The sequence below is a fragment of the Aotus nancymaae genome, unplaced genomic scaffold, assembly GCF_030222135.1.
Source record: "Aotus nancymaae isolate 86718 unplaced genomic scaffold, 86718_ANA_hifiasm-v0.15.2.pri h1tg000036l, whole genome shotgun sequence".
In the NCBI taxonomy this organism is placed as follows: domain Eukaryota; kingdom Metazoa; phylum Chordata; class Mammalia; order Primates; family Aotidae; genus Aotus; species Aotus nancymaae.
Window position 1 is genome coordinate 34,186,617 of NW_026988450.1, and position 15,958 is coordinate 34,202,574.

Here is a 15,958-nt window from a genome sequence, read left to right on the forward strand (position 1 = left end):
GAAAATATCAGTTAACTCTTTAAGACATCAGATTCAATACAATGCCCCATTTGAAGTAGTAAATTAAAGATTTGATAGTACAGAGGAAAAGAAAATCAGTAAATGATATTAGGGAAAACTAGCAAATATTCCATGAGCAAAACAGAGGAAAGGTAAAGTGGCAAAAATGAGAACAAAAGAAAAAATGGTATGAAACACCATTGAATTTAATCTGTAAATAATAGCCATTGTCAAAGATGACAGTTTTATAGAACATGAGTCAATAATAAAAATATAATTCATTGTTTTTTTAAATGAGGTATTTAGAATTTGAAATGTAAAAAAAAAAAATCTATAGGCATCTATGCATTAAAAAAAAAGGCCAACTTTAAGACAAAAGATAAAACTGAACTCAGTTTTCTCTGTGATGTGTGCTACTGTGAAGATAATCGTGGAGAATTTTTGAGGGAAAAGATTGTAACACAAGAACTCTATGTTCAGCTATGTCATTTTTTATTTGTGAAGATGCCAGAAAGACATCAACAGAAAATTATTGTGTATCAGGTACCAATCTCAGACAAAATTCTAGAAAGGTAGCCACTCACCTGGTTTTGCCTATCCTGAACACCAGAATCTTAAAGATCAACGTATTTTACAAACATATGTTTAACAAGTATAGTCATGTTCTTTAACTGGAAACTTTACGGAAGAGACAAAGTGATTCATTGAAAATGAATGTAGAAAAATGATCAGGGAGGGGGAAAATTTGACATTTTAAAAATTCATCTCGTAAAATAGACATGAAATTTTTTTTAATTATGTATAATAGTAATACAAAGGAGACTATCTCTTCTACAAATGCATGATTTAGGGATAAAAACTGACATATTAATCAGTGGAAAAAAAACAGAAACCACAACTATAAGCCATGTTCACACAAAAAGGCCATAATTGACAAAGGGTGCAAATCAAGTCAATAGGAATGGAAGAATTATTCAATGTGCTACTTTCGCTTCTATAATATTCGATGAAATATTCATTTTAGATAATGTGTGTCCAGTGCAGTATGAGCTTGTAATAAAAAGGCAATAAAGGATATATATGAATAGCTAGGTATTTTGGGAAAATGGGCGATTTAGAAAATCAGTGTATGTGCCTAGAGGAATGACAATGTTTAGTATATAAAGATTTGCTGAAATCTTCGATATTTTTAAATAATGTGATTAAAAAAGCCAAAAAAAAAAAGCTGTCCTCTCATTTTAATTTGAATAGTGTTACTGCTTTATGCTGAACTAATATTCCCCATTTGTTTTTGCTACAGTCTATTGTGTTTAAGTAGTTTTCTTATTACTATTTCACTTTGAATATAAGCAATGCCTCTTAGATTTTATGCAATGCCTCTTTAGCATTTACAGATAAAAATCTGTAATCTCTTTTAATTTGTTTTGGTTCCAGATTATGTTGATAGATTCCAGGCCTGAAGTTGATACTAATGACCATTTTTCTGGTTTACTTTGGCTTATAGGTTGCTCTTTTTCTAATGAGATTAGGCCTGTGTTCCTTTCTATCTTTCTTCTTTAAGAATGAAGGCACCTAAAGCTGTAAATTTTTCTGAGTTAAGTATTCACTGTGTCTCACAGGTTTTGGAAAAAGCATTCTTTTTATTTCTTTCTAGATAATATGAAGTGCTGTATTTCTTGTTATCAATTTGGTTGGGGAGTGTCAAAGGAACTGAATTAGTACTAAGGGAAAGTGAGCAAGTGAGCCAGATTTAGGGTACCAGCTTTTGAAAATCTGTAGGTGGATAGCTAAATGTTACATTTTTAACAATGTAACTTAATTTTAATAAAATCATGAAATTTTACCTTGAAAGATATCCCAGAACTATATAATGCTATAATACACTAATCCTCTTCTCTAAAAAGAATCCCCAACAAAGTTTTCAGGCTCGTGGCATATATATCTGTGTGTTTTATTACATCATTCAGTGTTTTGTGGTATTTTCCATTTTATGATTCTATTCTTTGTTTAAACTACTAGAAGCCCAAGGTATTTAGTATTCATGATCCTATTTGTTAAATTTAGTAGTAACATTTTTTTTATATATATAATTACTACCCTTTAATACTCGTTCTGCCTTCTGGAGCCACAGTGAAGAAATTCAATTCCTCTTCCACTCAACAGTCTTTCAAATATTTAAACAGTTAGGCACCTTTCTTCCCAAAGGCTATCTTCTTTAGCCCAAACATCCTTATTTAATTCAACCATTTTTTATATAGGGTCATTGTCTTGAGACTTTTTGCCATCCTAATTCCCTTGGTCTATATGTATCCTAGTTGGTCAGAATTCTTCTAAAAGTGCACCGACACATACTAAACTAAATATTTCCAGTGATGTCTCAAAGTGAAAGTCAAATGGAAATATTTCCTTTTTTTTATTTTTAATAGACACTAGGCATCATTTAATGCCAATTAAGATTTCATTATCTGGCCAGTTGTGGTGGCTTACACCTGTAATCCCAGCACTTTGGGAGGCTGAGGCAGGCGAATCATTTGAGGTCAGGAGTTTAAGATCAGCCTGGCCAACACGGTGAAACTCTATCTCTACTAAAAATACAAAAATTAACCAGTCATAATGGTACACGCCTGTAGTCCCAGCTACTTGGGATGCTGAGGCAGAGATTCACTTGAACCCAGGAGTGGAGGTTGCAGTGAGCTGAGATCACGCCACTGCACTCCAGCCTGGGTGACAGAGCAAGACTCTGACTCAAAAAAAGAAACAAAAAGATTTCATTATCTTTGTGGCTTAATATTGAGATTGCAATTGGCAAAAACACTCAAGTATTTCTTACGGCAATACCTGGCCAGCCATAGACAAGGTAGTTTATGCTATGGACTTTGATTATATTCATGCCTTGGTTCTCTCATACATAAAGTCAAGATAATATTAATACTAACTCATAGGATTTTTAAGACAATGAAATAACTTTATATATGTAAAGCATTTAGAACAGTGGCTGATAAATGCTAAGCCTTTAGTAAATGTTAACTGTTAACATCATTATTATTATTACCATCTATTTTGACATCATTCTCCAATATTTTTAAAAGCTAGTCAGTCTCTACCATAAAGAGCTTGTATAGTTGATAATATTTACCCTTGAAGGAAAACTTTGAAAAAAATTAATATGTTAAATCATAATAAAAGTATCAACTGCATGAACTATGAAAAACATTTGCTTGTAAATGGACAAGTGTACTCTTTGACTACATGTCACATACGGTTATTCTCAGCAAACACAGAATACAAAAACACAAAATACAACACAGCCTAAATCGGGTTGTGTCAGTCAGGATCTACAAAAGAATATTGGAATAGAAAGTGGAACAGCTACTACCTCTGTGGCTGAGGGAGAGTACTCAACTTGAAGAGCCTCCCTCCCCAGGACTGAGATTCAAATCTCACTGGAGAAGATGTGTTTGCAACTGACTGTGTGTCAGAGAAGTCTATGGAGATGTTGGTGGACTGGAAGTGATGAGTAGGAAACCTCTGCTGAGATGACCATGATTATCACTGGGCCTCTGACAAGCTGCTTGTAGTTGTACCAGAAAATAAGAAGAAAGGCACATGGGAACCTGGAAAAAGGAGCTTCTTTTTCTTCTATGCCTTGCAGTTTTCCTCCAGCATCCCATACTGCCAAACTTTAACACTGTGTCAGCAGGCAAAGGAGGAATGTTTATAGATGCCAGCTTCATTATTACAAACAAGGGCAAAAAAGGGTAGATTGAGAGCTAACCAGTACTAAATTGATAGATGGAAGAAAGACCTAACCCAATATAGCAATGTAATGGTCTAAATATTCTAATATTAATATTCAGGTATTTGAAAATTCTAACGAAAACACTTTGCTTTTCTACAGAAAGTAAATATTATAGCAGAAAGTTCCACAGATGTGTAACATTCTATTTAAAAATATATATTTGGGTGACTAAAGCACCTTGCCTTATCAGAGCTTATGATCTACTGAGATAGACACATGAACAGTCAAATAAGATATAATATGTTTAGATGCAAGTGTGCTTAAGAAGCTGTAAGAATGAGACCTGCACATTGATGACTGCATTGAACAGTTAAAACAAAGAGATGGATCATACTCTACAGGATTTTGACACGAGCCCTGCTGGAATATTTTACCCCAAAAACTTCAGTGTCAAGAAATTCAGATAAATTAGATTAAGTTCAAAGAAGAGAGATGGGAATGATTAATGGAACAGAAAGATTGGCTTGTGAGGGGAAAGGCTAACAGAAATAATTCCATATAGATTAGCTAAGTGACAAGGAAAGCAGAGAGCTGACAACATGAGTCTGATGTAAATACAAAAAAGCTAAAATCCAAGAATAGCACAGAAAGTGGAATTTAGTCTAATTAAACAAACTTTATAAGGGGGGGATGATCTGGAGCTTGAGTTAGGCCTTTGAGAATGGATACATTTCCTGCAGAAATAATATACAACATATGGTGATGGATGGAAAGTATAACAGGGAACTTTCTGTTGAGCCATCTATTGAGCTAGTGCAAAAGATTGTGTCAAGATACAAAAATGTCTTTGCCTGAGAGCAAGGAGACTTTTTTTTTTTTTTTTTGTATTAGAGTAGTGCCAGACAGAGCATAGGTGCTAAGAAATGCTGACGGATTAAAAGAGTAATTGAATGAATAGTGGAAGTATGTCAGAGAAAGGAGCTACATTTTGGAGAGTCTGAGATGTTGAAGAGGTCTGTATGTTACCTTGTAAGCCATGGGGACTAATTGAAGGGTTTTATGCTGTTGCTGTTACTTATATTTAAGTATGCTTCCTAACAGACACAGTAGAGAGAAAAGTAGCAGCATATCCCATTCAAAGTGATAATTACAAAATCAGAAACCCTGTGTTAAGAGCCAAAAGAAAGAAAAAGAATTGGCTTTTTTCTTCCTCTTTTTCTCATTTCCAAAATTTACTCTTCATAGATTCTGTCACTGGTCTATCAATTAAAGTAATCATCCTTTAAATGTGTGAGACAGTAAGCTTGACTCACAGCAAGTGAAGGATGAGAACTCTTTCTTAGGTTAGATGGATTATTTTAATCTTTAGAACTTCTTAGCCATTTTCTCTTCCTCAGGGGACAGGTCCTGATTCATCCTTAGCCAGGATCTCTATGAATATATCATAATTCCTTAGGTCCCATTAGGCTTTTTACCTTACCTTCTCCCCCATTACAAAGGTTCTTGAAAAGAAATCGACGATTTCATCAATGAAACTTAGACTAAGTAGCTTATTTCACTGTTTTGAATTTTGCATATATATGTGCATGTATATTGGGGACATACACCAAAGTAAATGTGCAAATTTATATGTATTCCCTAAAGTGAAATAAACAGATTTTTTTCACAATATTATCTTGGCAAAGTTTGTAAATTTGTTAAACTTTAGATACTCTGACACCTAGAAACCTACATCAACATTTTATGACAAATTAGAAGCAAGATCCTGTAGATACATCTGAGGATACTTCTGATTTTACCTTTTCCATGGGGAAGTATGCTCTGGAAATTCGGCCAATTTGCTGAATTATATTCTACATTATTTTTACATTATATCTTCTGCACTTATAACTTCTAGAACTAACCATGGATATTCTGAAGAATAGCTGTGCCAAACAGAATAATCTCCATAAGACATATTATCCATACTTGCTCTACATTTTTCTACCACCAGGTTTCTTGGTCATCTAGAAAGATCTACCTTTAGAACATTCACTTGTCAAATCCCTACTCTTTGGAAGGCCCAGTTCAAATGCCAGCTCTTTCATGAAGCCATGTTTCATCCGTGTGTCTCATTCACCATATCCTATTTCTCCTGCTTATAAACTTCATAGAAGTTTTTATTTGACAGTTACCAAATTCTGTCTCAACTTATGTTCATATGTGTGTTTGTCTAATCTCTTATACTTAGATTGAAATTCCTTGAGGTTAGAAGTCATGTTCTACTGATATTGTTATTCTCAACTCCTAGTATTGCTTCTGACTTACAATAAGAACTCAATAATTGATTATTCAATTTAATTTAGGAAGCCAGTTGTAGCCATTGAGAAGGCTCTCGTAGTAGTTATTATTGGCAAGATGTTTGCTAAGAACACATTAAAATGTTTCCTACTCATGCTAGGGAATTTATTAATATTCTTAAGATTATAGTTTAATGAAGTTCTGTGAGGGAAAATAAAAAGAAATACTTTGTGTATTAGTCTACTCATATGAAACTGGCTTTATGGATTCAAGGGGATTAGATAAAATTGATTGCATTTATTATAAAATCCAATGAGTTGTGATTCTTCTATAAATGATAAAGTTTAAATGAAATTTCAGGAAAGTTATTTGGTCCTCATTTAATCTTCAGTAATAAAAGAAACATTGTGGATGTATAGCTGTGAGCAATTACTTTAGCAATTCTGATACCCCGTTACATTTTGAGAGAATGTGAATGTGAATGATTAAGGACACACTGAGAAGTAGAATAAAATTAATAAAAGTGTACCAGATTTTAAATAGACAATATAAAACATTTATTTGCACTAAACATTCAAAACCATCATTTCATTTTTCTAGAAGGTCAAATACCTGCCACAAGCCACTGGTTATGCTTCCAAGCAACAAAAACCTCAGCATTTCCTTGGTTGAGTTTCATCCTAGACAGGGCCCTAAACATCTAATTGACTATCATTTTTGTTTTTAGTTACATAAGAAGCAAATTAGTCAAACTAAACTATTGAAGTGAGAGTTGCAAAAGTTCTCTCTTAAAAGCCAAAAGAGATCATCCCACAGGATCGCAGCACCACTGTCAGTTTATGAGGGAGAAAAGGGGGTGTGGGACAGGGATTTTTCTTAACTGAAAGACAAACTCTTCTTGGCAATACAGTTCTAGGATATGTAAAATACCTTAAAAAACTGAATATGACTGCTCTCAATGCCATCTTTTGGTGAATGATTTCAAATAGAGGTTCACTCAGAAAGAAAAAGGGGATTTTTATGAAATAGAATCTGGAAAGAGAGAAAAGGAGCCCCTCCCCCCAAAAAAGACTGAGGAGGGTTGCAGGAACACTGGGGAAATGAGCTGAAATGAATCCAACTTGCCCTGGTGTGATCTTTGAATCTCTTTCTCTTTCTTGGAAATCTAGCTTAATTTTATAGCTTATGACCTGAGCCAACTACTGCCATGACGTTTCTCCTTAAAGCCCAAACCATTAAGACAAAAGCAGTCTTGATTACCAAGACAGGTCTGTTTGTGCATTTCATTTTATTTTTAACTTTGACAGGTAAAATTGAGTTTATGATAGCAGGCAGTGGAACTTGAGAATCAATTCAGAATACTTAGCTATAACTGGTTCTTGTAAATACATCTTAGCAGTCAGGATTCAACAAAAAATAAGCAGGTTGGACAAGACAATTTAAGCAGCAACTGAGAAAAATAAAAATGAATTCTCTTTTCTTGTATACTTTTAAATTTCCAGAAGGCTTAAATTATTGAAGTATTTACTAAAGACATAAGACATGTGAGTGGAAATCATTACTGTCATCTATATTAATAACACCTGTATAATTGACCAGTGTTTCATATTTTCTTCTTTCAATTAAACTCTGCTGTCTAAGATTACAGCACAAAAAGAGAGTCTGAAAAAAATTGCAAAAAACAATTTAGTCACATATTTCCTTTGTGAGCTTATTTGGTTACATCTGAAAGTACTGAGAACTTTTATTCTATGAAAATGATTGTTCCCTCAATAGCTATTGAATGCATCAAAATGTCTAGCACCATTTCTGCTACACAGTAAATGCTCAAATATATTTATTGGAATTAACAACCATTCCCTTTTCTTTGCATCCTCTCCATCTGTTTTTTGATTTTTTAACAAAAGCCATTCTGACTGGTGTAAGATTGTGGTTTTAATTTCATTTCTCTAATAATTAGTGATGACCATTTATTCATATGTTTGTTGTCAGCTTGTATGTCTTCTTTTAAGAAATATCTATTCATGTCTTTGGCTTCTTTTTAATGGTTTTCTTTTCTTGATAATTTAAGTTTCTTATAGATTCTAGATATTAGACCTTTGTCAAATGCACAGTTTGTGAATATTTTCTCCCATTCTGCAGGCTGTCTGTTTACTTCCTTCATAGTTTTGCAGTGCAGAAGATCTTGAGTTTAATTAGGTCCCACTTGTCAATTTTGTATTTTGTTGGAATTGCTTTTGAAAACTTAGCCAATATCAAATAGGGTATTTCCTAGGTTTTCATCTAAGATTTTCATATTTTGCAGTCTTACATTCAAATGTTCAATCCATCCTGAGTTAATTTTTGAGTATGGTGAAAGGTCAGGGTCTAGCTTCATTCTTCTGCATATCAGTTAGCTATCACAGTACCATTTATTGACTAGGGACTCCTTTCCTTATTGCTTAGTTTTGTTGACTTTTTCAAAGATCAGATGGCTGTAGGTGTGTGGCTTTATTTCTGGGTTCTCTATTCTGTTCCATTGGCCCATTGTCTATTTTTGTTACCAGGACCATGGTTTTTGGTTACTGTTGCTTCGTAGGATAGTTTGCAGTTGGATAATGTGACGCCTTTTGCTTTGTTCTTTTTGCTTAGGATTACTTTGGCTATTCAGGCTCTTTTGTTGATGTTGTTCTATATGAATTTTCAATAGTTTCTTCTAGTTCTTTAAAAAATGATATTGGTAGTTTGATAGGAATAGCATTGCATCTGTAAATTACATGGGGTAGTATGGCCATTTAATGATACTGATTCTTCCAATCCATGAGCAAGAAGTGTTTTTCCATATTTTGTGTTACGATTTCTTTGAGCAGTGTTTTGTAGTTCTCCTTGTAGAGATATTTAACCTCCTTGGTTAAGTCTATTCCTAGGTATTTTATTTTTGTGTGTGACTATTATGACTGGGATTGCATTCTTGATTTGGCGCTCAGTTTAAATGTTATTCGTAACTGGTTTTTGTGTATTAATTTTCTTTGCCAAATTTTGGTGTTAGGATGATGCTGGTTTCATAGTGTGAGAGAAGTCTCTCCTTGATTTTTTTGGAATAATTTCAGTAGGATTGGTAACAATTCTTCTTTGTCTGGTAGAATTCAGCTGTGAATACATCTGATCATGAGCTTTTATTGGTTGACAGGTTTTGTATTATAGATCCCATTTCAGAACTTGTTATTGGTCTGTTCAGGTTTTCAGTTTCTTCCTGTCTCAACTATGAGAGGTTGTGTGTTTCAAGGAATTTATCCCTTTTCTCTAGATTTTCTATTTTGTGTGCATAGGGGTGTTCAAAATAGTTTCTGAGGATCTTTTGTATTTCTGTGAGATCGGTGGTAATGTCATCTTTGTCACCTCTATTTATGCTTAGATATCTTTTTATTTGTTAATCTAGTTAGTCTATGGATCTTTTTTTATTTATTCAAAGAGACAACTTTTGGTTTTATTGATCTTTTGTGTAGATTTTCGCATCTTGGTTTCATTAAGTTCTGCTCCACTTTTGGCTATTTCTTTTCTTCTGCCAACTTTGGGTTAACTTGCTCTTGTTTTTCTAATTCCTCTAGGTACTGTATTAGATTGTTATTCGGAGTTTTCCAATTTCTTCATGTAGTAGTTTAGTGGAAAGTCTTGGGAGATAGGCACCCATGGCCACATTTTGCTGAAGCTGCCCCACAAACAAAATCCCTTGGACTGGAGCTCCACCCCTCTCTATTCTCTGAGCAGATTCCCCTGCCAATTCAAGTGTCTGTGGGGATCATGGCATCCCTTGTAGCTGGGATCCCAGAGGTCTGTGGCAAAGGTGGATTGCCCCACAGTAACTTCACTCGCCCTTCGTTAATAGCTGCTCAGGGCTGGGAATTAGTTCTGGCACTTGGCATCCCTATGCAGGGACCCTAGCTTCCTCCATCTTCAGCCTCAGTGACTGTGTCACCTCTCTGTTGACTCTCAGTTTTTCTCTCAAAAGATCTGCTTTAAGTATGCAGATTTAGTTCATATTTTGGTGGCTCTTGGTGAGAGAGGCACTTTCTGGCTGCATCTAGTTAGCCCTCTTGTTCTGAATCTCCTGAGGTGACATTTATTCCTTAGGGTTTGATGGTAGCCAATAAGTTGGCTTTGGCATCCCTCAACTCAGTGTCACAGTTGTGTCTTTGCTATTAGTATAAACTAAAGCAAAAACCATTATTATTTTAATAATCTATGACTGTCAGACAAAAGTGACTATTTTGTTCTTACTCTTTAGGAACTGGTCTCATTGTCCTCTTGGTTTGCACAGATGGATACAGCATTGCTCTAGCCATACAGTGCTCAGTCTTCCATCCAGATGCTCACATGGAGTAGGTTCTCACTTTATATTTCAACACCTGAACCCAAACACCATGTGTTCCATTTGACAGAACTGGAGGCAGACTTTACCTTCATGGATTAGGTATGCTACATCAGGCTTTTTTCCTCCTCTATGTAAGAGCATGAGGAGAGAAGATATAAATACATTCATCCTTAAAACCAAAATAACAAGCCCATCTTAATGTTACTTCGTTTTTTAACATAAGAATAGTTACAAAGTAAGGGTCTGTTACATTTATTTGGAAATATAAAATTATTCCTCTGTCATATACTAGTTTTTCAAAAAGTTAAACAGAATTACCATATGACCCAGCGATTCCACTTCTAGGTAAATACCCAAAAGAGATGAAATCAGAGTCTCGGACACTTTCACACCAGTACTCATAGAATTTCCACACTATTCATAATAGATGTGGAAACAGCCAACCGTCTATCAATAGATGAATGGGTAAAGAAAAAGTGATGTGTGTCAGTATACATATATAACTATAGGAGTGACATAGATGATAGATAAATAGATAATATTTACATATATTTTAATAATATTCTATTGGGGTGATATATACTTTTAAATATTTTGGGTATATGTGTGTGTGTGTGTGTGTATATACACACACACACACACACACACACACACACACATATATATCTCACCCCAATGGAATATTGTTCATTCTTAAAAAGGAATGAAATTCGATACACACTACAACATGGATGAACTTTGAAAATATGCTAAGTAAAATAAACCAAACATAAAAGAACAAATAATGTATGACTAGATGATTATATGACTATATGTACACATAGTCATGCATTATGTATGATTTGTATTTGTATTAATGACAGAGGCTGGAGAGGCAGAAATGGGGAGTTATTGTTTAATGAGTACCAAGTTTCTGTTTAGGTTGATGATAAAGTTATTGAAATGAATAGTGGCAATGTTTGCACAGTTTTGTGAATGTACTTAATGCCATTGAATCATATATTTTAAAATGATTAGAATAGTAAATTTGGAATTATATATGTTTTGCCACAATAACAAGTAAATTAATAAGTAAACTTTTTTTTTAAATTACTCCCTGTGGTACAGTTACTCCATTCATCATCACATTGAGACTTCCAGATTGCAGAGTGTTGTGAGGTGTTGTGAAAATGGCTCCGAATGTGAAGTCAGAAAACTTTCCTGTAAATCTCAGCTCTGTCACCTAGTAGGAATGCAAATTTGAGCAAGTCACTTCGGTCTATTGCACCTTAGTTTCTTCAAGTTATGCTGTTCAACAGAGTTGTTTTGATGACTATAATTGTAACACATATAAAGTGCTTCATAAATTCAAACAACAAGGCAAGTGGATGGAGGTGACTTTTTTAAATATATTCCTTTAGGGAGCTTAGTTATAATACTCAACACTAAAATGCATTTATTAATTCATATTTAAATACACTAAAATATTAAGGTATTGTTGGTAAGACAATCACAGATTTTTTTTAATTTTTTCTATTTAAAGTACTAAATCCATAGTTTTTAGAATTAAACAATGGTGAATTTCCAAGGAACCACATTTCTGTTTACCATTTCTTTAAGGAATGCATTACTAAACCTTTCCATTTATCTTATTTCAAAACCTTTTGTTCATGATGTAGCCTCATTGTACATACCTTAGGAAGAAGAGATAATTATATTACCTCAGAAAGAAGGGACAACTATATTATATCTCAACTGAGATGAAAAAATATGGTCTTCATTCATACCTAATTATAAGTTTTAAAGTATTTTACTACCTGTTCTCATCTTCATTCTAAACCACACCAACCATTATCAGTCTCTACACTGTCAAACATATAACAATAATTTGGCATGACATTATATCAAATTGGAAATTATATTGGAAGGTCCTTTGGATACATAATTAAATGGCAAAATAAGTACTTTTAAAGTAACAAATTTTATGCTATAACAGCATAAGTTAATAATAAAATAAATGTCATTGAAACAAATGCCAACTAATTTTTTTGTTTCCCTCCTTAGTGGTTATGTCTTTGACTATGATTACTACAGAGATGATTTCTACAATCGGTATGTAAATTTTTCATCCTCATTTTCCTATAATTTAAATTATCTTTTAGCCATTTTGTGCATTTTGTTCATGGGTGCTCTTGATTACAGTATTTAACATATTTTTCTAGTTAAAAATAAAATACTAAACCCAGCAAAATATACAGATTTTTCTATTTTCATTATTACTTACTGCAGTACAGCAGATCTTGGAATTTTAGGACTTTCAAGGTGCTGAAACTTAAAATTTGGTGTCTAATATTTAGATAAAATCCTAAAGATTTAACTAGCTAATGTTATTTTCCAAGTGAGTTGTTGATTTAGAATCCTTCAAAATTAAGAGTTTGAAAACTCAGAAAAATGACTCCAACCTTCTAAGGTACATAATAAAACACTGAAAATGCTATATTGGTTAGAGTCTGTAAAACGTACAGATCGTTCCTGCTTTGCATGAGTAGGAGGCCACAAAGGTGACCATGCAATCTGAAACCATGCAATGAGGAAAAAATAGGATTGTCTCATGACCTTAAAAATTTTTGTCAAAACAGTAACAACTTGTATTCTCTTCTCTATAATAGGAAACTATAGTAAATTGTGATTTAGTATGCCATAATTTAAAACAATAAAAATAATAAGAATTAAGCTGTTTTACTTCTTTGTAAAGAACACTTATCAAAAGGAGTTGAAACAGTGCATGCCTTCTCATTTCCTAACTCAGGACAGGATATGGAATAGGCATCCGTTTTATGCCTTGTTGGATATTCCTTTCTAAGGTTGAATTAGCTGTGACATTCTATCAATGTTGTCAGCTATCTCTGAGAGTTCTTTCAATATGTGGTTCTTTTGCCAGAGTCACTTCCTCTCCATAGCTTTATCTGTTTCATCACATCACATCCACTTTCCTCACTTATGTCGATAAGTTTGTCTTTACTAAGTTCCTCTGGCTCCATAGCTAGATTCGCTTAAGTGGAGGAGTATCAACATTCCTGTAGTGAGCTGCTTCTTCTGTAATTTCATTTACATTTGAGTTTCCTGTCTAGTATTATCAGTCTTCAATTCTTTGCTGCATTTTCATCTTTGTTGATCAATTATTTCTTTTGATTATTCAATTTTGTAAAACGCCACATGTTTTATCACTGAGAGACAAGGAAGAATTACAACTAATGATCTGAAACAAGTGAGTGAAGTGAATAACCAATGAACAGCAAAAAATCACTGACAGACTTTGAAAGAAGTAATGTGATTAGTGATCACTGTGATTTTGATGCACATTTATTATTTATGCATTTATTTGTGGAAAAGCTAGAAGCAAAGTTTGGACTTTATTAAATTACTTACCGTTTATATGTTGTAGTAACTAAAATTTGTGTTGTTGGAGAACTGGTGTAATTTAACATTAGTAACCGAAATGTATGCATATCAGAGACACGGATCAAATTATATAGATAATATAATTTGGGATCTGATTATATAGATAATCAGATCAAATAAATGAGGTAAATATACTTTAAGCCTTTAATTATAAGTATTATGCAAACAAAACACCCTTAGGTACTGTTTAAAAATGAGAGAAGAAAGTTTTCAATAGATGTTTTAAAGAGGAAGAAACTGTGATCCTTGAAAGGGTCTTATTCTCTCTGCTCCAGCCTCTAGAGCCCTTTGTAAGTTTCACAAGAACACCGTGTTTCTTCCTGCCTCAGTTCCTTTCTCTGTGTTGTTCCATCTCCTCACACCTCCCTCCACCACCTGGTTGGACTTCATCCTTCAGATGTCAACAGGAACTTCCCTCAAAGACTAAATTAGGTTCCTCTGTTCCCCTCTTCTCAGCACCCAGCACTGTTACTTCACAGTACCTCTCCTAATTTCTATTGCTGTATTTCTTTCTGCAGTGTTTGATTCATGTCTTCCTTCCTTCCCCCATCCAAACAATGTTCAGTTTTGCTTATCTTTGTATTCTTGAGGACTCTCAGTAAACCTCACGCATAGTGGATACTCTGTGTTATTAATTCATCTCCTTAGATTTAGAGACATAATCATTTTCCCAAGGCCACCCAGCTAATTAGTGACAGAACTACAATCATAATCTAGGCATCTAATTAGATTCAATAACCAACTGTGTGAATATGCACAATGGGGAGGACAATATCAGTCTATGGAGCTATGCTGATTCCTACCTGGGACTCAGACGCACAACTGTACCTTCATTGCTACTATGCTTGAACTAATGAATTAAGCAACTTATTTTACTAGTTATCCTTTTTTGACAAAAATTAATTTTTAAGAATGATTTTCTCAAAGCATTTTATAATTTCTATAAAATGTTTTATTTTAAATATTAAGAAGCTTGCGATAACTTATTCTAAAAGTGATGCAAACATCTAGCAGTATTAAAATAATCCCATTTGCTATTAAAAAGGATATCTAGACTGTTTCTATGCTATTTGAAAATTTTAGTTTTTGACAAGTTTAGACATTTTCTACTATAGCTTTTGTTTCACTTGCTATGAGTAAAGTTTTCAATTAATATACATTGTCTTATACTCTGTCAATATAAAGCCATTTTAGCAACTTTTATTTTCTATCATGTGACTTCCTTACACACATTTAAAGAATTTTCACCTAACATAGAGTTTTATTCTACATGGTAAGAGACCTATGTTCTGGTTGTTACTGGAAAGGGGTCCCAATTCAGGCCCTAAGAGAGGGTTCTTGGGTCTTGCAAGAAAGAATTCAGGGCAAGTCCACAGTGCAAAGCAAAAGAAAGCTTATTAAGAAAGTAAGGTGGTGAACGAATAGCTACTCCATAGACAGAAGTATTCCTGAAAGTAAGAGGAGGAATGCACCCACCCTAGGTACAATGCTTGTTCATACATAACAACTTCAACAAAAAACAAAAACAAACAAACCAAAAAAACATGGGCAGATGTGCTCTCCTGCAAAGGTTTGTTATAAAGGATTAATTTTTCTAATTACTATATTTTGCAAAAATTGACCTTTAAAGCAAAATTAGGAATGCTTTTGTTCTCAAGGTATGGAGATATCAGGACATTCCTGGGCCTGGGTCTGTTTAGTAAACATTATTCATCTGTTCCCTTAACCTTAAACATCTAGAAGCTAGGAATACCTACCTCCTGGGAATGCAGCCCAGCAAGTCCCAGGCTCATCTTTCCTTGCCCTTACTCAAGATGGACTCTCTCTGGTTTGAAAGCCTCTGACATGGTAACTAGCCTTGTAACTTTAGGCAAGTCAGGTTTTCAGTTTTCTCATCTGTAAAAAGAAACCTGAATCTCCATTTTACTATTTAGAAATGATAGTTCAATAAAATCATTAAATAGATAGATATAGATGATTGATAGATAGATAGGATAGATAGATGATAAATAGCTTCATCTTACTTGCCAAAGAACAAGTGCCTTAGTCAAATAATTAGAGAGACTGTAGCTTTCAGATGACTCTTTACTACACAAGAAAGCTTAAGTGTGAACAATTTTCAAAATCATTTATTTGCTTTGTGTACA

The 15,958-nt window shown here is 33.9% G+C and overlaps 1 protein-coding gene across 17 annotated transcripts in view; it reads left to right on the forward strand.

Annotated features, from left to right (window-relative positions):
- RALYL (RALY RNA binding protein like) overlaps nucleotides 1–15,958 on the forward strand; it is a 737,413-nt gene that overhangs the window by 647,943 nt on the left and 73,512 nt on the right. For all 17 annotated transcript variants that reach the window (XM_012470997.3, XM_064384317.1, XM_012470998.3 and 14 more), the window contains one exon: nucleotides 12,414–12,461. In XM_012470997.3, the coding sequence (XP_012326420.1) occupies nucleotides 12,414–12,461 (48 nt within the window). The remainder of the gene's footprint in view (nucleotides 1–12,413; nucleotides 12,462–15,958) is intronic.